The following is a 22,675-nucleotide window of genomic DNA, read 5'->3' as shown; positions in this document are numbered from 1 at the left end:
AAAATATGATATTTGACATGTATAGTATAGGATATGTGATATGACATGTATAGTATAGGATATGTGATATGACATGTATAGTATAGGATATGTGATATGACATGTATAGTATAGGATATGTGATATGACATGTATGGTATAGGATATGTGATATGACATGTATAGTATAGGATATGTGATATGACATGTATGGTATAGGATATGTGATATATGACATGTATGGTATAGGATATGTGATGCTCCTTCTTGCCCTGTGGTGACGGCCGCCTTGTTTCCCGGCAGGTGGTGATGGCGAGCTCTGAGGATGAGCTGATTGGGATCCCCTTCCCGGAGCACAGCAGCGACCTCCTGAGCAGCCTGAATGAGCAGCGGCACCGCGGGGTCCTGTGTGACATCACCATCAAGACGCAAGGGCTGGAGTACCGCACCCACCGGGCCGTGCTGGCCGCCTGCAGCCACTACTTCCGCAAGCTCTTCACTGGGCCCCGGGTGGCGGGTGCGGCGGGCCGGGACGTGTGTGAGCTGGACTTCCTGAAGCCGGACGCGCTGGGGGCACTGCTGGACTTTGCCTATACGGCCACGCTGACTATCAGTAACGCCAACATGCGGGACGTTCTGCGGACGGCGCGGCTCCTGGAGATCCCCTGCGTGGTGGAGGCCTGTGTGGAGATCCTGCGCTGTAACGGCTGCAGCTGGGAGGAGATGAGCGGAGACGCCGAGGACCTGGAGTGCTTCATCCGCGCCCGCCAGTATCTGGAGTGCTTCATCACCCAGGAGAACGGCCAGGAGGCCAGCCCCCCGCCGGCCGAGGCCGACAGCCCTCCGCCAGCGCTGCCGCCCATCCAGCCCATGCCGCTGCCACAGAAGCCGGTGCAGCTCATCCCCCGCAAGCACAGGAGGAAGTTCCTGCAAGTCAACCCCAGCCAGAGGGAGAAGAACGGCGCCCACTACCTGCTGGAGGAGGAAGAGCGGGCAGAGAGCCCCGCCGAGGAGGTAGCGCCCAGCGAGCACCTCCCCCACCGGGAGCAGCACATCTTCGTCCCCCCTTCACCCCCTGACGACATCTTATCTGATGAGGAGAACCCTGAATTAATGTACCCCGCCCCGCTGGATGCCGAGCACCCCGAGTCTGTGTCCGTCTCCCCGGACGGTGGTGACAAGCTGGTGAGGAAGCGGCGGTCGCAGATGCCCCAGGAGTGTCCCGTCTGCCACAAGATCATCCACGGCGCCGGCAAGCTGCCCCGCCACATGCGGACCCACACCGGGGAGAAACCCTTCGTGTGCCAGGTGTGCGGCGTCCGCTTCACCAGGTAAGAGACTCCTGTGTGTATATATATATATATATATATATATATATATATATATATATATATATATATATACTGCCTGTATACAGCAGATGCCCCCCCCCCCCTGTATATATACTGCCCCGCCACATGCGGACCCACACCGGGGAGAAACCCTTCGTGTGCCAGGTGTGCGGCGTCCGCTTCACCAGGTAAGAGACTCCTGTGTATATATATATATATATATATATATATATATATATATATATATATATATATACTGCCTGTATACAGCAGATGCCCCCCCCCCCCCTGTATATATACTGCCCCGCCACATGCGGACCCACACCGGGGAGAAACCCTTCGTGTGCCAGGTGTGCGGCGTCCGCTTCACCAGGTAAGAGACTCCTGTGTATATATATATATATATATATATATATATATATATATATATATATATATATATATATACTGCCTGTATACAGCAGATGCCCCCCCCCCCCCTGTATATATACTGCCCCGCCACATGCGGACCCACACCGGGGAGAAACCCTTCGTGTGCCAGGTGTGCGGCGTCCGCTTCACCAGGTAAGAGACTCCTGTGTGTGTATATATACTGCCTGTATACAGCAGATGCCCCCCCCCCCTGTATATATACTGCTATACTGCCGTGTCACCCCCCCCCCCCCCGTATATATACAGCTATATATGGCGCCCTCTGGTGGCTGTATACTGTAGCTGTGTCCCCTGTGTATAGCACTGTACTATGGTGCCCTCTGGTGGCTGTATACGGTAGCTGTAACCTGTGTATAGCACTGTACTATGGTGCCCTCTGGTGGCTGTATACGGTAGCTGTGTATCCTGTGTATAGCTCTGTACTATGGCGCCCTCTGGTGGCTGTATACGGTAGCTGTGTCCCCTGTATATAGCTCTGTACTATGGCGCCCTCTGGTGGCTGTATACGGTAGCTGTATCCTGTGTATAGCACTGTACTATGGCGCCCTCTGGTGGCTGTATACGGTAGCTGTAACCTGTGTATAGCACTGTACTATGGTGCCCTCTGGTGGCTGTATACAGTAGCTGTATCCTGTGTATAGCTCTGTACTATGGCGCCCTCTGGTGGCTGTATACGATAGCTGTATCCTGTGTATAGCTCTGTACTATGGCGCCCTCTGGTGGCTGTATACGGTAGCTGTGTCCTGTATATAGCTCTGTACTATGGCGCCCTCTGGTGGCTGTATACGGTAGCTGTGTATCCTGTATATAGCTCTGTACTATGGCGCCCTCTGGTGGCTGTATACGGTAGCTGTGTATCCTGTGTATAGCTCTGTACTATGGCGCCCTCTGGTGGCTGTATACGGTAGCTGTATCCTGTGTATAGCACTGTACTATGGCGCCCTCTGGTGGCTGTATACGGTAGCTGTATCCTGTGTATAGCTCTGTACTATGGCGCCCTCTGGTGGCTGTATACGGTAGCTGTATCCTGTGTATAGCACTGTACTATGGTGCCCTCTGGTGGCTGTATACGGTAGCTGTGTCCTGTGTATAGCACTGTACTATGGCGCCCTCTGGTGGCTGTATACGGTAGCTGTGTATCCTGTATATAGCACTGTACTATGACGCCCTCTGGTGGCTGTATACGGTAGCTGTGTATCCTGTATATAGCACTGTACTATGGCGCCCTCTGGTGGCTGTATACGGTAGCTGTGTCCCCTGTATATAGCACTGTAATATGGTGCCCTCTGGTGGCTGTATACGGTATCTGTGTATCCTGTGTATAGCACTGTATTATGGCGCCCTCTGGTGGCTGTATACGGTAGCTGTATCCTGTGTATAGCACTGTACTATGGCGCCCTCTGGTGGCTGTATACGATAGCTGTGTCCCCTGTGTATAGCTCTGTACTATGGCGCCCTCTGGTGGCTGTATACGGTAGCTGTGTCCTGTGTATAGCACTGTATTATGGCGCCCTCTGGTGGCTGTATACGGTAGCTGTGTATCCTGTGTATAGCACTGTACTATGGCGCCCTCTGGTGGCTGTATACGGTAGCTGTGTCCTGTATATAGCACTGTACTATGGCGCCCTCTGGTGGCTGTATACTGTAGCTGTATCCTGTGTATAGCACTGTACTATGGCGCCCTCTGGTGGCTGTATACGGTAGCTGTGTCCCCTGTGTATAGCACTGTACTATGGCGCCCTCTGGTGGCTGTATACGGTAGCTGTGTCCTGTATATAGCACTGTACTATGGCGCCCTCTGGTGGCTGTATACGGTAGCTGTGTCCTGTGTATAGCACTGTACTATGGCACCCTCTGGTGGCTGTATACGGTAGCTGTGTCCCCTGTGTATAGCACTGTACTATGGCGCCCTCTGGTGGCTGTATACGGTAGCTGTGTCCTCTGTGTATAGCTCTGTACTATGGCGCCCTCTGGTGGCTGTATACGGTAGCTGTGTATCCTGTGTATAGCTCTGTACTATGGCGCCCTCTGGTGGCTGTATACGGTAGCTGTGTCCTCTGTGTATAGCTCTGTACTATGGCGCCCTCTGGTGGCTGTATACGGTAGCTGTGTCCCCTGTGTATAGCACTGTACTATGGCGCCCTCTGGTGGCTGTATACGGTAGCTGTGTCCTCTGTGTATAGCTCTGTACTATGGCGCCCTCTGGTGGCTGTATACGGTAGCTGTGTCCCCTGTGTATAGCACTGTACTATGGCGCCCTCTAGTGGCTGTATGCAGTAGCTGTGTCCCCTGTGTATAGCACTGTACTATGGCGCCCTCTGGTGGCTGTATACGGTAGCTGTATCCTGTGTACACCTCTGTAGTATAGCGCCCTCTGGTGGCTGTATACGGTAGCTGTATCCTGTGTATAGCTCTGTACTATGGCGCCCTCTGGTGGCTGTATACGGTAGCTGTGTATCCTGTGTATAGCACTGTACTCTGGCGCCCTCTGGTGGCTGTATACGGTAGCTGTGTATCCTGTGTATAGCTCTGTACTATGGCGCCCTCTGGTGGCTGTATACGGTAGCTGTATCCTGTGTATAGCTCTGTACTATGGCGCCCTCTGGTGGCTGTATACGGTAGCTGTGTATCCTGTGTATAGCTCTGTACTATGGCGCCCTCTGGTGGCTGTATACAGTAGCTGTATCCTGTGTATAGCTCTGTACTATGGCGCCCTCTGGTGGCTGTATACGGTAGCTGTATCCTGTGTATAGCACTGTACTATGGCGCCCTCTGGTGGCTGTATACGGTAGCTGTATCCTGTGTATAGCACTGTACTATGGCGCCCTCTGGTGGCTGTATACGGTAGCTGTATCCTGTGTATAGCTCTGTACTATGACGCCCTCTAGTGGCTGTATACGGTAGCTGTGTATCCTGTGTATAGCACTGTACTCTGGCGCCCTCTGGTGGCTGTATACGGTAGCTGTGTCCCCTGTATATAGCTCTGTACTATGGCGCCCTCTGGTGGCTGTATACGGTAGCTGTGTCCTGTGTATAGCACTGTACTATGGCGCCCTCTGGTGGCTGTATACGGTAGCTGTGTATAGCACTGTACTATGGCGCCCTCTGGTGGCTGTATACGGTAGCTGTATCCTGTGTATAGCTCTGTACTATGGCGCCCTCTGGTGGCTGTATACAGTAGCTGTGTCCTGTATATAGCACTGTACTATGGCGCCCTCTGGTGGCTGTATACGGTAGCTGTATCCTGTGTATAGCACTGTACTATGGGGCCCTCTGGTGGCTGTATACGTTAGCTGTGTACCCTGTGTATAGCACTGTACTATGGCGCCCTCTGGTGGCTGTATACGGTAGCTGTATCCTGTGTATAGCACTGTACTATGGCGCCCTCTGGTGGCTGTATACGGTAGCTGTGTCCCCTGTGTATAGCACTGTACTATGGCGCCCTATGGTGGCTGTATACGGTAGCTGTATCCTGTGTATAGCACTGTATTATGGCGCCCTCTGGTGGCTGTATACGGTAGCTGTGTCCCCTGTATATAGCAGTGTACTATGGCGCCCTCTGGTGGCTGTATACGGTAGCTGTGTCCCCTGTGTATAGCACTGTACTATGGCGCCCTCTGGTGGCTGTATACGGTAGCTGTATCCTGTGTATAGCACTGTACTATGGCGCCCTCTGGTGGCTGTATACGGTAGCTGTATCCTGTGTATAGCTCTGTACTATGGCGCCCTCTGGTGGCTGTATACGGTAGCTGTGTATCCTGTGTATAGCACTGTACTATGGCGCCCTCTGGTGGCTGTATACGGTAGCTGTGTATCCTGTGTATAGCACTGTACTATGGCGCCCTCTGGTGGCTGTATACGGTAGCTGTGTCCCCTGTGTATAGCTCTGTACTATGACGCCCTCTAGTGGCTGTATACGGTAGCTGTGTATCCTGTGTATAGCTCTGTACTATGGCGCCCTCTGGTGGCTGTATACGGTAGCTGTGTCCCCTGTGTATAGCTCTGTATTATGGTGCCCTCTGGTGGCTGTATACGGTAGCTGTATCCTGTGTATAGCACTGTACTATGGCGCCCTCTGGTGGCTGTATACGGTAGCTGTATCCTGTGTATAGCTCTGTACTATGGCGCCCTCTGGTGGCTGTATACGGTAGCTGTGTATCCTGTGTATAGCACTGTACTATGGCGTAGCTGTGTCCTGTATATAGCACTGTACTATGGCGCCCTCTGGTGGCTGTATACGGTAGCTGTGTCCTGTGTATAGCACTGTACTATGACGCCCTCTAGTGGCTGTATGCAGTAGCTGTGTCCCCTGTGTATAGCACTGTACTATGGCGCCCTCTGGTGGCTGTATACAGTAGCTGTATCCTGTGTATAGCACTGTACTATGGCGCCCTCTGGTGGCTGTATACAGTAGCTGTGTCCTGTATATAGCACTGTACTATGGCGCCCTCTGGTGGCTGTATACGGTAGCTGTATCCTGTGTATAGCACTGTACTATGGCGCCCTCTGGTGGCTGTATACGGTAGCTGTATCCTGTGTATAGCTCTGTACTATGGCGCCCTCTGGTGGCTGTATACAGTAGCTGTGTCCTGTATATAGCACTGTACTATGGCGCCCTCTGGTGGCTGTATACGGTAGCTGTGTCCCCTGTATATAGCACTGTACTATGGCGCCCTCTGGTGGCTGTATACAGTAGCTGTATCCTGTGTATAGCACTGTACTATGGCGCCCTCTGGTGGCTGTATACGGTAGCTGTGTCCCCTGTGTATAGCTCTGTATTATGGCGCCCTCTGGTGGCTGTATACGGTAGCTGTGTCCCCTGTGTATAGCTCTGTACTATGACGCCCTCTAGTGGCTGTATACGGTAGCTGTGTATCCTGTGTATAGCACTGTACTATGGCGCCCTCTGGTGGCTGTATACTGTAGCTGTGTCCCCTGTGTATAGCACTGTACTATGGCGCCCTCTGATGGCTGTATACGGTAGCTGTATCCTGTGTATAGCACTGTACTATGGCGCCCTCTGGTGGCTGTATACGGTAGCTGTGTCCCCTGTATATAGCAGTGTACTATGGCGCCCTCTGGTGGCTGTATACAGTAGCTGTGTCCTGTATATAGCACTGTACTATGGCGCCCTCTGGTGGCTGTATACGGTAGCTGTATCCTGTGTATAGCTCTGTACTATGGCGCCCTCTGGTGGCTGTATACGGTAGCTGTGTATCGTGTGTATAGCTCTGTACTATGGCGCCCTCGGGTGGCTGTATACGGTAGCTGTATATCCTGTGTATAGCACTGTACTATGACGCCCTCTGGTGGCTGTATACGGTAGCTGTGTATCCTGTGTATAGCACTGTACTATGGCGCCCTCTGGTGGCTGTATACGGTAGCTGTATCCTGTGTATAGCTCTGTACTATGGCGCCCTCTGGTGGCTGTATACGGTAGCTGTATCCTGTGTATAGCACTGTACTATGGCGCCCTCTGGTGGCTGTATACGGTAGCTGTGTCCCCTGTGTATAGCACTGTACTATGGCGCCCTCTGGTGGCTGTATACGGTAGCTGTGTATCCTGTGTATAGCTCTGTACTATGGAGCCCTCTGGTGGCTGTATACGATAGCTGTATCCTGTGTATATCTCTGTACTATGGCGCCCTCTGGTGGCTGTATACGGTAGCTGTGTCCCCTGTGTATAGCTCTGTACTATGGCGCCCTCTGGTGGCTGTATACGGTAGCTGTGTATCCTGTGTATAGCTCTGTATTATGGCGCCCTCTGTTGGCTGTATACGGTAGCTGTGTCCCCTGTATATAGCACTGTACTATGGCGCCCTCTGGTGGCTGTATACGGTAGCTGTGTCCTGTATATAGCACTGTACTATGGCGCCCTCTGGTTGCTGTATACGGTAGCTGTGTATCCTTTGTATAGCTCTTTACTATGGTGCCCACTGGTGGCTGTATACGGTAGCTGTGTCCCCTGTGTATAGCACTGTACTATGGCGCCCTCTGGTGGCTGTATACGGTAGCTGTGTCCCCTGTGTATAGCACTGTACTCTGGCGCCCTCTGGTGGCTGTATACGGTAGCTGTGTATCCTGTGTATAGCTCTGTACTATGGCGCCCTCTGGTGGCTGTATACGGTAGCTGTGTATCCTGTGTATAGCACTGTACTATGGCGCCCTCTGGTGGCTGTATACGATAGCTGTATCCTGTGTATAGCACTGTACTATGGCGCCCTCTGGTGGCTGTATACTGTAGCTGTGTCCCCTGTATATAGTACTGTACTATGGCGCCCTCTGGTGGCTGTATACGGTAGCTGTAACCTGTGTATAGCACTGTACTATGGCGCCCTCTGGTGGCTGTATACGGTAGCTGTGTATCCTGTGTATAGCTCTGTACTATGGCGCCCTCTGGTGGCTGTATACGGTAGCTGTGTCCTGTGTATAGCACTGTACTATGGCGCCCTCTGGTGGCTGTATACGGTAGCTGTATCCTGTGTATAGCTCTGTACTATGGCGCCCTCTGGTGGCTGTATACGATAGCTGTATCCTGTGTATAGCTCTGTACAATGGCGCCCTCTGGTGGCTGTATACGGTAGCTGTGTATCCTGTGTATAGCACTGTACTATGGCGCCTTCTGGTGGCTGTATACGGTAGCTGTGTATCCTTTGTATAGCACTGTACTATGGCGCTCTCTGGTGGCTGTATACGGTAGCTGTGTCCCCTGTGTATAGCACTGTACTATGGCGCCCTCTGGTGGCTGTATATGGTAGCTGTGTATCCTGTGTATAGCTCTGTACTATGGCGCCCTCTGGTGGCTGTATACAGTAGCTGTGTCCCCTGTGTATAGCACTGTACTATGGCGCCCTCTGGTGGCTGTATACGGTAGCTGTGTCCCCTGTGTATAGCACTGTACTATGGCGCCCTCTGGTGGCTGTATACGGTAGCTGTGTATAGCGCTGTATACGGTAGCTGTGTATCCTGTGTATAGCACTGTACTATGGCGCCCTCTGGTGGCTGTATACGGTAGCTGTGTCCCCTGTGTATAGCACTGTACTATGGTGCCCTCTGGTGGCTGTATACGATAGCTGTATCCTGTGTATAGCACTGTACTATGGCGCCCTCTGGTGGCTGTATACGATAGCTGTATCCTGTGTATAGCACTGTACTATGGCGCCCTCTGGTGGCTGTATACGATAGCTGTATCCTGTGTATAGCACTGTACTATGGCGCCCTCTGGTGGCTGTACACGGTAGCTGTGTATCCTGTATATAGCACTGTACTATGGCGCCCTCTGGTGGCTGTATACGGTAGCTGTGTCCACTGTGTATAGCTCTGTACTATGACGCCCTCTGGTGGCTGTATACTGTAGCTGTGTCCTGTGTATAGCTCTGTACTATGACGCCCTCTGGTGGCTGTATACGGTAGCTGTGTATCCTGTGTATAGCACTGTACTATGGCGCCCTCTGGTGGCTGTATACGGTAGCTGTGTCCCCTGTGTATAGCACTGTACTATGGCGCCCTCTGGTGGCTGTATACAGTAGCTGTGTATCCTGTGTATAGCTCTGTACTATGGCGCCCTCTGGTGGCTGTATACGGTAGCTGTGTATCCTGTGTATAGCACTGTACTATGGCGCCCTCTGGTGGCTGTATACGGTAGCTGTGTATCCTGTGTATAGCACTGTACTATGGCGCCCTCTGGTGGCTGTATACGATAGCTGTATCCTGTGTATATCTCTGTACTATGGCGCCCTCTGGTGGCTGTATACGGTAGCTGTGTATCCTGTGTATAGCTCTGTACTATGGCGCCCTCAGGTGGCTGTATACGGTAGCTGTATCCTGTGTATAGCACTGTACTATGACGCCCTCTGGTGGCTGTATACGGTAGCTGTGTCCCCTGTGTATAGCTCTGTACTATGGCGCCCTCTAGTGGCTGTATACGGTAGCTGTGTCCTGTGTATAGCTCTGTACTATGGCGCCCTCTGGTGGCTGTATACAGTAGCTGTTTCCTGTGTATAGCACTGTACTATGGCGCCCTCTGGTGGCTGTATACAGTAGCTGTGTGTCCTGTGTATAGCACTGTACTATGGCGCCCTCTGGTGGCTGTATACGGTAGCTGTGTACCCTGTGTATAGCTCTGTACTATGGCGCCCTCTGGTGGCTGTATACAGTAGCTGTGTATCCTGTGTATAGCACTGTACTATGGCGCCCTCTGGTGGCTGTATACGGTAGCTGTGTATCCTGTGTATAGCTCTGTACTATGGCGCCCTCTGGTGGCTGTATACGGTAGCTGTATCCTGTGTATAGCTCTGTACTATGGCGCCCTCTGGTGGCTGTATACGGTAGCTGTGTCCCCTGTGTATAGCATTGTACTATGGCGCCCTCTGGTGGCTGTATACGGTAGCTGTATCCTGTGTATAGCACTGTACTATGGCGCCCTCTGGTGGCTGTATACGGTAGCTGTATCCTGTGTATAGCACTGTACTATGGCGCCCTCTAGTGGCTGTATACAGTAGCTGTGTCCCCTGTGTATAGCACTGTACTATGGCGCCCTCTGGTGGCTGTATACGGTAGCTGTGTCCCCTGTGTATAGCACTGTACTATGGCGCCTTCTGGTGGCTGTATACTGTAGCTGTGTCCCCTGTGTATAGCACTGTACTATGGCGCCCTCTGGTGGCTGTATAGGGTAGCTGTGTATCCTGTGTATAGCACTGTACTATGGCGCCCTCTGGTGGCTGTATACGGTAGCTGTGTCCTGTGTATAGCACTGTACTATGGCGCCCTCTGGTGGCTGTATACGGTAGCTGTGTATCCTGTGTATAGCTCTGTACTATGGCGCCCTCTGGTGGCTGTATACTGTAGCTGTGTCCCCTGTATATAGTACTGTACTATGGCGCCCTCTGGTGGCTGTATATGGTAGCTGTGTCCTGTGTATAGCTCTGTACTATGGTGCCCTCTGGTGGCTGTATACGGTAGCTGTGTATCCTGTATATAGCACTGTACTATGGCGCCCTCTGGTGGCTGTATACTGTAGCTGTGTCCCCTGTGTATAGCACTTTACTATGGCGCCCTCTGGTGGCTGTATACGGTAGCTGTGTATCCTGTGTATAGCACTGTACTATGACGCCCTCTGGTGGCTGTATACGGTAGCTGTATCCTGTGTATAGCACTGTACTATGGCGCCCTCTGGTGGCTGTATACGGTAGCTGTATCCTGTGTATAGCTCTGTACTATGGCGCCCTCTGGTGGCTGTATACGGTAGCTGTATCCTGTGTATAGCTCTGTACTATGGCGCCCTCTGGTGGCTGTATACGGTAGCTGTATCCTGTGTATAGCTCTGTACTATGGCGCCCTCTGGTGGCTGTATACGTTAGCTGTGTATAGCTCTGTACTATGGCGCCCTCTGGTGGCTGTATACGGTAGCTGTGTCCCCTGTATATAGCTCTGTACTATGGCGCCCTCTGGTGGCTGTATACGGTAGCTGTATCCTGTGTATAGCACTGTACTATGGCGCCCTCTGGTGGCTGTATACGGTAGCTGTGTCCCCTGTGTATAGCACTGTACTATGGCGCCCTCTGGTGGCTGTATACGGTAGCTGTATCCTGTGTATAGCTCTGTACTATGGCGCCCTCTGGTGGCTGTATACGGTAGCTGTGTATCCTGTGTATAGCACTGTACTATGGCGCCCTCTGGTGGCTGTATACGGTAGCTGTGTATCCTGTATATAGCTCTGTACTATGGCGCCCTCTGGTGGCTGTATACGGTAGCTGTATCCTGTGTATAGCACTGTACTATGGTGCCCTCTGGTGGCTGTATACGGTAGCTGTATCCTGTGTATAGCTCTGTACTATGGCGCCCTCTGGTGGCTGTATACGGTAGCTGTGTCCTGTATATAGCTCTGTACTATGGCGCCCTCTGGTGGCTGTATACGGTAGCTGTGTATCCTGTGTATAGCACTGTACTATGGCGCCCTCTTGTGGCTGTATACGGTAGCTGTGTCCCCTGTGTATAGCACTGTACTATGGCGCCCTCTGGTGGCTGTATACGGTAGCTGTGTATCCTGTGTATAGCACTGTACTATGGCGCCCTCTGGTGGCTGTATACGGTAGCTGTGTCCTGTGTATAGCACTGTACTATGGCGCCCTCTGGTGGCTGTATATGGTAGCTGTGTCCTGTGTATAGCTCTGTACTATGGTGCCCTCTGGTGGCTGTATACGTTAGCTGTGTACCCTGTGTATAGCACTGTACTATGGCGCCCTCTGGTGGCTGTATACGGTAGCTGTATCCTGTGTATAGCACTGTACTATGGCGCCCTCTGGTGGCTGTATACGGTAGCTGTGTCCCCTGTGTATAGCACTGTACTATGGCGCCCTCTGGTGGCTGTATACGGTAGCTGTGTATCCTGTGTATAGCACTGTACTATGACGCCCTCTGGAGGCTGTATACGGTAGCTGTGTATCCTGTGTATAGCACTGTACTATGGCGCCCTCTGGTGGCTGTATACGGTAGCTGTATATCCTGTGTATAGCACTGTACTATGGTGCCCTCTGGTGGCTGTATACGGTAGCTGTATCCTGTGTATAGCTCTGTACTATGGTGCCCTCTGGTGGCTGTATACGGTAGCTGTGTATCCTGTGTATAGCACTGTACTATGACGCCCTCTGGTGGCTGACCCCTGTATCTCACCGTCCTCTCTTCTCTCTAGGAATGATAAGCTGAAGATCCACATGAGGAAGCACACCGGGGAGCGCCCGTACTGCTGCGAGCACTGCAGCGCCCGCTTCCTGCACAGCTACGACCTAAAGAATCACATGCACCTGCACACCGGCGACCGCCCCTATGAGTGCTCCCTGTGCCACAAGGCCTTCGCCAAGGAAGACCACCTGCAGCGCCACATGAAGGGGCAGAACTGCCTGGAGGTTCGCACCCGGAGACGACGCAAGGAGGACCCCCCTGTGCCGCGCATCATCCCTACCCCCGGCCTGGATCTGACCAATGGGAAGATGGATGAGCTGCACCTGTCCATGCTGCGGTACTGGCCGCTTCCCCACCCACCGTCTGGAGGGGGCAGCCCTGAGGGACCCCTGGTGATAGACAACTCTTAGCAGCTCACAGGCAGTGACCCCCTCCGTCCCCCACAAGAGATTGGGGTGTCCATTGCAGAGCCCTGTGATCTCCCTCCTGCACTTTCAGCCCTGGTCAGAGCGGGGGAGGGGGGGGGGGGCTGAGAGACTGTGTCGGGGACAGCAGGGGGCGCTGCTCCACACCCTCAGGGATCATTCACTGGCGGCCTCGCCCACACCAGGCCGCTGTCCGGGACTGTCGGAGAGATTTTGTATTGTGTGAGATCTATAATATATACTGTCTGTATATAGAGATGACAAGGCTTCTAGAAGGAGATGTATATTACCGAGTATATATATATATATCTATATCTATATAGAGAGATCTACCACCCTGAAAAGCAATAACTCAATGTGTTGGGGGCTCTGCAATATTGGGGTTTAGGGGGAGCGCTGTGGACCCCACTTTCTGCTCGCTTTATGGTGCTGTGCCTTCTGAGAATGTGTGAGTGTCTTCTCACCCCCTCAACCCTTGTGTGTGTGCCCCCCGGGGCCCTGGTGGAAGCTGCCATTAGTCTGTGGTGATCTTCCATCTTGTATGGCGCCATTGGCACTAAAACCTCACCTGGCCTATGGTGGCACTGTAGGGAGAGTCAGGCCCTTCTGGCAATGCTTGCTGGGGCTTGTAGTCCTGAAGACTCACCTGGCCTATGGTGGCACTGTAAGGAAAGTCAGGCCCTTCTGGCAATGCTTGCTGGGGCTTGTAGTCCTGAAGCCTAATCTGACCTGCAGTACCCTCACCTGGCCTGTGGTGGCACTGTAGGGAAAGTCAGGCCCTTCTGGCAATGCTTGCTGGGGCTTGTAGTCCTGAAGACTCACCTGGCCTATGGTGGCACTGTAAGGAAAGTCAGGCCCTTCTGCTTGCTGGGGCTTGTAGTCCTGAAGACTCACCTGGCCTATGGTGGCACTGTAAGGAAAGTCAGGCCCTTCTGGCAATGCTTGCTGGGGCTTGTAGTCCTGAAGCCTAATCTGACCTGCAGTACCCTCACCTGGCCTGTGGTGGCACTGTAGGGAAAGTCAGGCCCTTCTGGTAATGCTTGCTGGGGCTTGTAGTCCTGAAGCTTCATCTGACATTTTAGTGGTAATGGTGACTTTGCTCCTCGGGGGCGGGGTTAAGTGCAGAGATAACTTAGGATTGGTTTAAGGTGACCAATCACACTGCTGCTTTCTGCGTTAAACGCTCATTCTAGATGCTAGAAGAACCAGAGACTGGGGAAGGGGTGGGGACCCCAGGGAAGGATTGGGGGTGTCGGGGGCCCCAGTGCAGGACACAGGAGCTGGATTTTCTGTATGTACAGTATATTTAAATTATTATTATTATAAAGTGATTGTGCTCGGGGGAGGGGCGGGGTGGTACGCCTGCTGTCCGTTCCTGCTGCGCCCGCCCCATCCTTGTTCTGGGGCATCTGGTGAAATAGTTTTGTAGTAAAAGCTAGTGTCCAGTGATGGCGGCCGGGAGAGGCGGAGCCTCACTCCTCAGTCATTCCACTGTGTGTAGTCGGGGGAGTACTTTATGTTCTGGACCAATATTCCACTGGAATAGACAGTGTGTTTACCGCTGTTATATGTAGTACCTTGCTATATCGGCACCTCAAGTGTTAGGGGCCGCCCCTGCTCATGTTTCATCCGATTTTGGGGGCGGAGTTAAGGAAGCCTATAGTCGGGGGTGGGGGCCGAGGGTGCTGATCTTGCGTTTGCTAATGCTTTGAGGTCGGGTTGAGTGTACCGCTGCTGCTCGGGGACAGTGTTAGAAGTGCGGCCGCTGCTCTGGGGTGGAGTTAGGTGTGCTGCCGCTGCTCTGGGGTGGAGTTAGGTGTGCTGCCGCTGCTCTGGGGTGGAGTTAGGTGTGCTGCCGCTGCTCTGGGGTGGAGTTAGGTGTGCTGCCGCTGCTCTGGGGTGGAGTTAGGTGTGCTGCCGCTGCTCTGGGGTGGAGTTAGGTGTGCTGCCGCTGCTCAGGGGCGGAGTTAGGTGTGCTGCTACTGTGCAGGAGGTGGAGCTAGGTGTGCCGCTGCTGTTGCTCAGGGGCGGAGCTAGGTGTGTCACTGCTGCTGGGGGGCGGATTCGAGGTCGCTGCATTCTGTACTTAGGCGCGTGTTTTGGTGTGTTTTTTTTTTTTTTTTGCGCAGGTTTTTGGGTCTGAATTAAATTAACTGCAAATTCCAAAGCCATAACCGCGGCTGTTCCCCGCCCTCCGCGGCTTCCCTCGCTGCAGCTGGCTGCACGCATGACGATACACAGTACCACTGTACACTGCAGCATTCCACCATCTTATCCCCCCCTCCCCTGAGATGGGGCCCCTGGGGCCCTCGTACACAGACCCTCGGTTTACATCCAGTATAGTGCACTGTGGATGATTGACAGGTGTGTGATTGATGTCTCTGCAGCGGGGACCAGTGTGACCCCCTCCACCCTCCCCCGCCGGGGGGGCACAGCCCACATTCCAGGGGGGTTTCTGTCCTTGCACTAATCAGATGACCCCCCCCTGCGGGCTGCGGGAGGGAGTGGGGCAGGGGCGTGCCTTCCCGTAGTGACAACACTTTTACTTGAACTCGTACACTGGTGTGAAGGGAAATCCCATTATTTAATTATTTTTGCTTTTTTAATGAAGGCTAATGGAGAAATAAACTACAGAGAACCTGAGCCTCGTCTTTTTACTGGGGGAGAGGGGGGCTATTACTGGGAGAGGGGGGCTATTACTGGGAGAGGGGGGCTATTACTGGGGGAGGGGGGCTATTACTGGGAGAGGGGGGCTATTACTGGGGGAGGGGGGCTATTACTGGGGGAGGGGGGAGAGGGGGGCTATTACTGGGGGAGGGGGGCTATTACTGGGGGAGGGGGGCTATTACTGGGGGAGGGGGGAGAGGGGGGCTATTACTGGGGGAGGAGTCTGCCTGTGTATAATGATACAATGCACTGGCTGCCTATATAGGAATACCACAATGGAGCCCCAATCAATCCCTGCAAAGCTGCACTGGCTCCAGTGCTCATGCACAGTAGTCGCTATATGCCTGCTATTGCCGGATGAACAAAGTGCTACAGTCAATATAAAGGACAGATTAAAGTTGCATTGAAAGTTCAGTCCATAGAAACTAAATGACAATACCTGATGTAAGCTGAGTGCTCCTGTACTAACTGCAGACAGCTAACTGGATCCCATATGACACTGTACTGACTGCAGACAGGTTACTGGATCCCATATTACACTGTACTAACTGCAGACAGCTAACTGGATCCCATATGACACTGTACTGACTGCAGACAGGTTACTGGATCCCATATTACACCGTACTAACTGCAGACAGCTAACTGGGTCCCATATGACACTGTACTGACTGCAGACAGGTTACTGGATCCCATATTACTCCGTACTGACTGCAGACAGGTTACCGGATCCCATATTACAATGTACCGACTACAGACAGGTTACCAGATCCTATATTACACTGTACTGACTGCAGACAGGTTACTGGATCCCATATTACACTGTACCGACTACAGACAGGTTACTGAATCCCATTTTAAAATGTACTGACTACATACAGCTTACTTGATCTCATATTACACTGTATCGACTACAGACAGGTAACCGGATCGCATATTACACTCTACTGACCGCGGACAGGTTACTGGATCCCATATTACACTGAACTGACTATATACAGGTTACTGGATCGTATTTTAAAATGTACTGACTACATACAGGTTATTGGATCCCATATTACAGTGTACCGACTACAGCCAGGTTACTGGATCCCATATTACACTGTACCGACTACAGCCAGGTTACCGGATCCCATATTACACTGTACCCACTACAGACAGGTTATCTGATCCCATATTACACTGTACTGACTGCAGACAGGTTACTGGATCCCATATTCTCTACCGACTACAGACAAGTTATCGGATCCTATATTACACTGTACAGACTACAGATTGATTACCGGATCCCATATTACACGGTACTGACTACATACAGGTTAATGGGTACCATATTACACTGTACTGGCTGCAGACCGGTTACTGGATCCCATATTACACTATACTGACTGTAGACAGGTTACTGGATCCCATATTCTCTACTGACCGCAGACAGGTTACAGGATCCCATATTACACTGTACCGACTACAGACAGGTAACCGGATCGCATATTACACTGTACCCACTACGGACAGGTTACTGGATCCCATATTACACTGTACTGACTACATACAGGTTACTGGATCCTATTTTTAAAATGTACTGAATACATAAAGCGGAGAAGAAAGATGCGGGGGCACTCACCGTTTTGATGCGTAGACTTTATTTCATGTGTGCTTTAAAATACAGCAGGTAACATCTGAACCTGCTTCAGATGTTACCTGCTGTATTTTAAAGCACACATGAAATAAAGTCTACGCATCAAAACGGTGAGTGCCCCCGCATCTTTCTTCTCCGCTAATATAGATTTGTTGAAGTACCGTCTATTTTCTAAAGGGGAGCACCCCGTGGGCGAGACATTTTACCCTAAGCTTCAAGACGTGTCAGTCTGATTACCCACCTGAGTACCCATATGAGAAGGTTTTTTTCTGAATACATAAAGGTTACTTGAGCCCATTTTACATTCTACCGACTACAGACAGGTTATCGGCTCCCATATTACATTGTACCGACTACAGACAGGTTACCCGATCCCATATTACACTGTACTGAGTACAGACAGGTTACCGGATCCCATATTACACTGTACTGACTACAGACAGGTTACCGGATCCCATATTACACTGTACCCACTACAGACAGGTTACAGGATCCCATATTACACTGTACCGACTACAGACATGTTATCGGATCACATATTACACTGCACCAACTACAGACAGGTTACCGGATCCCATATTACACTGTACTGATCACAGACAGGATACTGGATCGCATATTACACGGTACTGACTACAGACAGGTTACCAGATCCCATATTACACTTTACTGACTACATACAGGTTACCGCATCCCATATTACACTCTACTGACCGCAGACAAGGTTACCGGATCCCATATTACACTGTCCTGCCTACATACAGGTTAATGGGTACCATATTACACTGTACTGGCTGCAGACCGGTTACCAGATCCCATATTTCATTGTACTGACCGCACACCGGTTACGGTATCCCATATTACACTGTACTGACTGCAGACAGGTTACCGGATTCCATATTATTGTGCACTAATCCCATATTACACTGTACGGACTACAGACAGGTTACCAGATCCCATATTGCATTGTACTGGCTGCAGACCGCTTACCAGATCCCATATTGCATTGTACTGACGGCAGACAGGTTACCAGATCCCATATTACACTGTACCGACTACAGACAGGTTACGGGATATCATATTACACTGTACTGACTACAGACAGGTAACCGGATCCCATATTACACTATACTGACTGTAGACAAGTTACTGGATCCCATATTACACTGTGCCGACTATAGACAGGTTACCGGATTCCATATTACACTGTACCGACTACAGACAGGTTACCGGATCCCATATTACACTGTACTGACTACAGACAGGTTACGGGATCCCATATTACACTGTACTGAGTACAGACAGGTTACCGGATCCCATATTACACTGTACCCACTACAGACAGGTTACAGGATCCCATATTACACTGTACCGACTACAGACATGTTATCGGATCACATATTACACTGTACCGACTACAGACAGGTAACCGGATCGCATATTACACTGTACCGACTACAGACAGGTAACCGGATCGCATATTACACTTTACTGACCGCAGACAGGTTGCTGGATCCCATATTACACTGAACTGACTATATACAGGTCACTGGATCCTATTTTAAAATGTACTGACTACATACAGGTTACCGGATCCCATATTACACTCTACAGACCGCAGACAGGTTACCGGATCTCATTTTACACTGTCCTGACTACATAGAGGTTAATGGGTACCATATTACACTGTACTGGCTGCAGACCGATTACCAGATCCCATATTACATTGTACTGACCGCACACAGGTTAGGGGATCCCATATTACACTGTACCGACTACAGACAGGTTACGGGATATCATATTACACTGTACTGACTACAGACAGGTAACCGGATCCCACATTACACTGTACTGACCACAGATGGGTTACCGGATCCCATATTACACTTTACTGACTGCAGACCGGTTACTGGATCCTATATTACACTGTACTAACTGCAGTTAGCCGACAGTACAGTGTAATATGGGATCCGGTAACCGTCTGCGGTCAGTACAGTGTAATATGGGATCCGGGGACCCGGTAACCTGTCTGTACTTGGTACAGTGCATAATGAGATGCGGTAACCTTCATATAGTCAGTACAGTGCAATATGGGATCCGGTAACCTGTCTGTAGTCGGTACAGTGTAATATGGGATCCAGTAACCTGTCTGCAGTCAGTACAGTGTAATATAGGATCCAGTAACCTGTCTGCAGACAGGTTACTGGATCCCATATTACACTGTACCGACTACAGACAGGTTACCGGATCCCATATTGCACTGTACTGACTATATGAAGGTTACCGCATCTCATTATGCACTGTACCAAGTACAGACAGGTTACCGGGTCCCCGGATCCCATATTACACTGTACTGACCGCAGACGGTTACCGGATCCCATATTACACTGTACTGTCGGCAGACCGGTTACTGGATCCCATATTACACTGTACTAACTGCAGTTAGTACAGTGTAATATAGGATCCAGTAACCGGTCTGCAGTCAGTAAAGTGTAATATGGGATCCGGTAACCCGTCTGTGGTCAGTACAGTGTAATGTGGGATCCGGTGACCTGTCTGCAGTCAGTACAGTGTAATATGAGATTCAGTAACCTGTTTACAGTCAGTACGGTGTAATATGGGATCTAGTAATCTGTCTGCAGACAGGTCACCGGATCCCATATTACATTGTACTGAATACAGACAGGAAAGTGTAATATGGGATCCGGTAACCTAACTACAGACAGGTTACTGGATCCCATTTTAAAATGTACTGAGTACATACAGGTTACTTGATCCCATATTACACTGTACTGACTACATACAGGTTACCGGATCCAATATTACATTGCAATGACTACAGAGAGGTTTCCTGGATTCCATATTACACTGTACTGACTACAGAGAGGTTACCAGATCCCATATTACACTGTATTGATCACAGTCAGGTTACTGGATCCCATATTACACTGTACCGACTACAGACAGGTTACCAGATCCCATATTACACTTTACTGAATACATACCGGTTATCGGATCCCATATTACACTCTACTGACTGCAGACAGGTTACCGGATCCCATTTTACACTGTCCTGACTACATACAGGTTAATGGGTACCATATTACACTGTACTGGCTGCAGACCGATTACCAGATCCCATATTACATTGTATTGACAGCACACAGGTTACGGTACTGACTACAGACAGTACAGTGTAATATGGGATGCGGTAACCTGTCTGTAGTCAGTACAATGTAATATGGGATCAAGTAACCTGTATGTACTCAGTACATTTTAAAATGGGATCCAGTAACCTGAGTACATACAGGTTACTTGATCCCATATTACACTGTACAGACTAAAGACAGGTTACTGCATCCCATTTTACACTATACTGATTACATGCAGGTTACCGGATCCCATATTACACTGTACCGAGTACAGACAGGTTACCGGGTTCCCGGATTCCATATTACACTGTACTGACTGCAGACAGGTTACTGGATCTCATATTACACTGTACTGACAGCAGACAGGTTACTGGATCCCATATTACACCGTACTGACTGCAGACAGGTTACTGAATCTCATATTACACTGTACTGACTGCAGACAGGTTACTGGATCCCATATTACATTGTACTGACTACAGACAGGTTACCGGATCCCCTTTTACACTGTACTGACCGCAGACGGGTTACCGGATCCCATATTACACTGTACTGACTGCAGACAGGTTACCGGATCCCATATTACACTGTACTGACTACATGTAGGTTTCCGGATCCCATATTACACTGTACTGACTACATGTAGGTTACCGGATCCCATATTACACTGTACTGACAGCAGACAGGTTAATGGATCCTATATTACACTGTTCTGACTGCAGACAGGTTACTGGATCCCATATTACACCGTACTGACTGCAGACAGGTTACTGGATCTCATATTACACTGTACTGACTGCAGACAGGTTACTGGATCCCATATTACATTGTACTGACTACAGACAGGTTACCGGATCCCCTTTTACATTGTACTGACCGCAGACGGGTTACCGGATCCCATATTACACTGTACTGACTACATGTAGGTTTCCGGATCTCATATTACACTGTACTGACAGCAGACAGGTTAATGGATCCTATATTACACTGTACTGACTGCAGACAGGTTACTGAATCTCATATTACACTGTACTGACAGCAGACAGGTTACCGGATCCAATATTACACTGTACTGACTGCAGACAGGTTACCGGATCTCATATTACACTGTACTGACTACATGCAGGTTACCGGATCCCATATTACACTGTACCGAGTACAGACAGGTTACCGGGTTCCCGGATTCCATATTACACTGTACTGACTGCAGACAGGTTACTGGATCTCATATTACACTGTACTGACAGCAGACAGGTTACTGGATCCCATATTACACCGTACTGACTGCAGACAGGTTACTGAATCTCATATTACACTGTACTGACTGCAGACAGGTTACTGGATCCCATATTACATTGTACTGACTACAGACAGGTTACCGGATCCCCTTTTACACTGTACTGACCGCAGACGGGTTACCGGATCCCATATTACACTGTACTGACTGCAGACAGGTTACCGGATCCCATATTACACTGTACTGACTACATGTAGGTTTCCGGATCCCATATTACACTGTACTGACTACATGCAGGTTACCGGATCCCATATTACACTGTACTGACAGCAGACAGGTTAATGGATCCTATATTACACTGTTCTGACTGCAGACAGGTTACTGGATCTCATATTACACTGTACTGACAGCAGACAGGTTACCGGATCCCATATTACACTGTACTGACTACATGCAGGTTACCGGATCCCATATTACACTGTACCGAGTACAGACAGGTTACCGGGTTCCCGGATTCCATATTACACTGTACTGACTGCAGACAGGTTACTGGATCTCATATTACACTGTACTGACAGCAGACAGGTTACTGGATCCAATATTACACTGTACTGACTGCAGACAGGTTACCGGATCCAATATTACACTGTACTGACTACATGCAGATTCCTGGATCCCATATTACACTGTACTGACTACATGCAGGTTACCGGATCCTATATTACACTGTACTGACTACACGCAGATTCCTGGATCCCATATTACACTGTACTGACTACATGCAGGTTACCGGATCCCATATTACACTGTACCGAGTACAGACAGGTTACCGGGTCCCCGGATCCCATATTACACTGTACTGACTGCAGACAGGTTAATGGATCCCATATTACACTGTACTGACTACAGACAGGTTACCGGATCCCATTTGTCACTGTACTGACCGCAGACGGGTTACCGGATCCCATATTACACTGTACTGACTGCAGACAGGTTACCGGATCCCATATTACACTGTGCTCACTGCAGACAGGTTACCGGATCCCATATTACTCTGTACTGACTGCAAACAGGTTACCGGATCCCATATTACATTATAATGACTACAGAGAGGTTACCGTATCCCATATTACACT

At 50.4% G+C, this 22,675-nt stretch overlaps 1 protein-coding gene across 1 annotated transcript in view; it reads left to right on the top strand.

Moving 5' to 3' along the window:
* Window positions 1-15,490, top strand: part of ZBTB7B (zinc finger and BTB domain containing 7B) — a 57,414-nt gene extending 41,924 nt beyond the window's left edge. The window contains exons 3-4 of the mRNA XM_069949729.1: window positions 283-1,310; window positions 12,433-15,490. Coding sequence (XP_069805830.1) covers window positions 289-1,310; window positions 12,433-12,832 — 1,422 coding nt within the window. The 5' untranslated portion in view covers window positions 283-288 and the 3' untranslated portion in view covers window positions 12,833-15,490. The remainder of the gene's footprint in view (window positions 1-282; window positions 1,311-12,432) is intronic.
* Window positions 15,491-22,675: the final 7,185 nt, after the last annotated feature.

This window comes from Dendropsophus ebraccatus, chromosome 13 (assembly GCF_027789765.1).
Source record: "Dendropsophus ebraccatus isolate aDenEbr1 chromosome 13, aDenEbr1.pat, whole genome shotgun sequence".
NCBI classification, from domain to species: Eukaryota; Metazoa; Chordata; class Amphibia; order Anura; family Hylidae; genus Dendropsophus; species Dendropsophus ebraccatus.
Note: the sequence above shows the minus strand (reverse complement) of the source record. Positions and strands in the feature narration are given on the sequence as shown.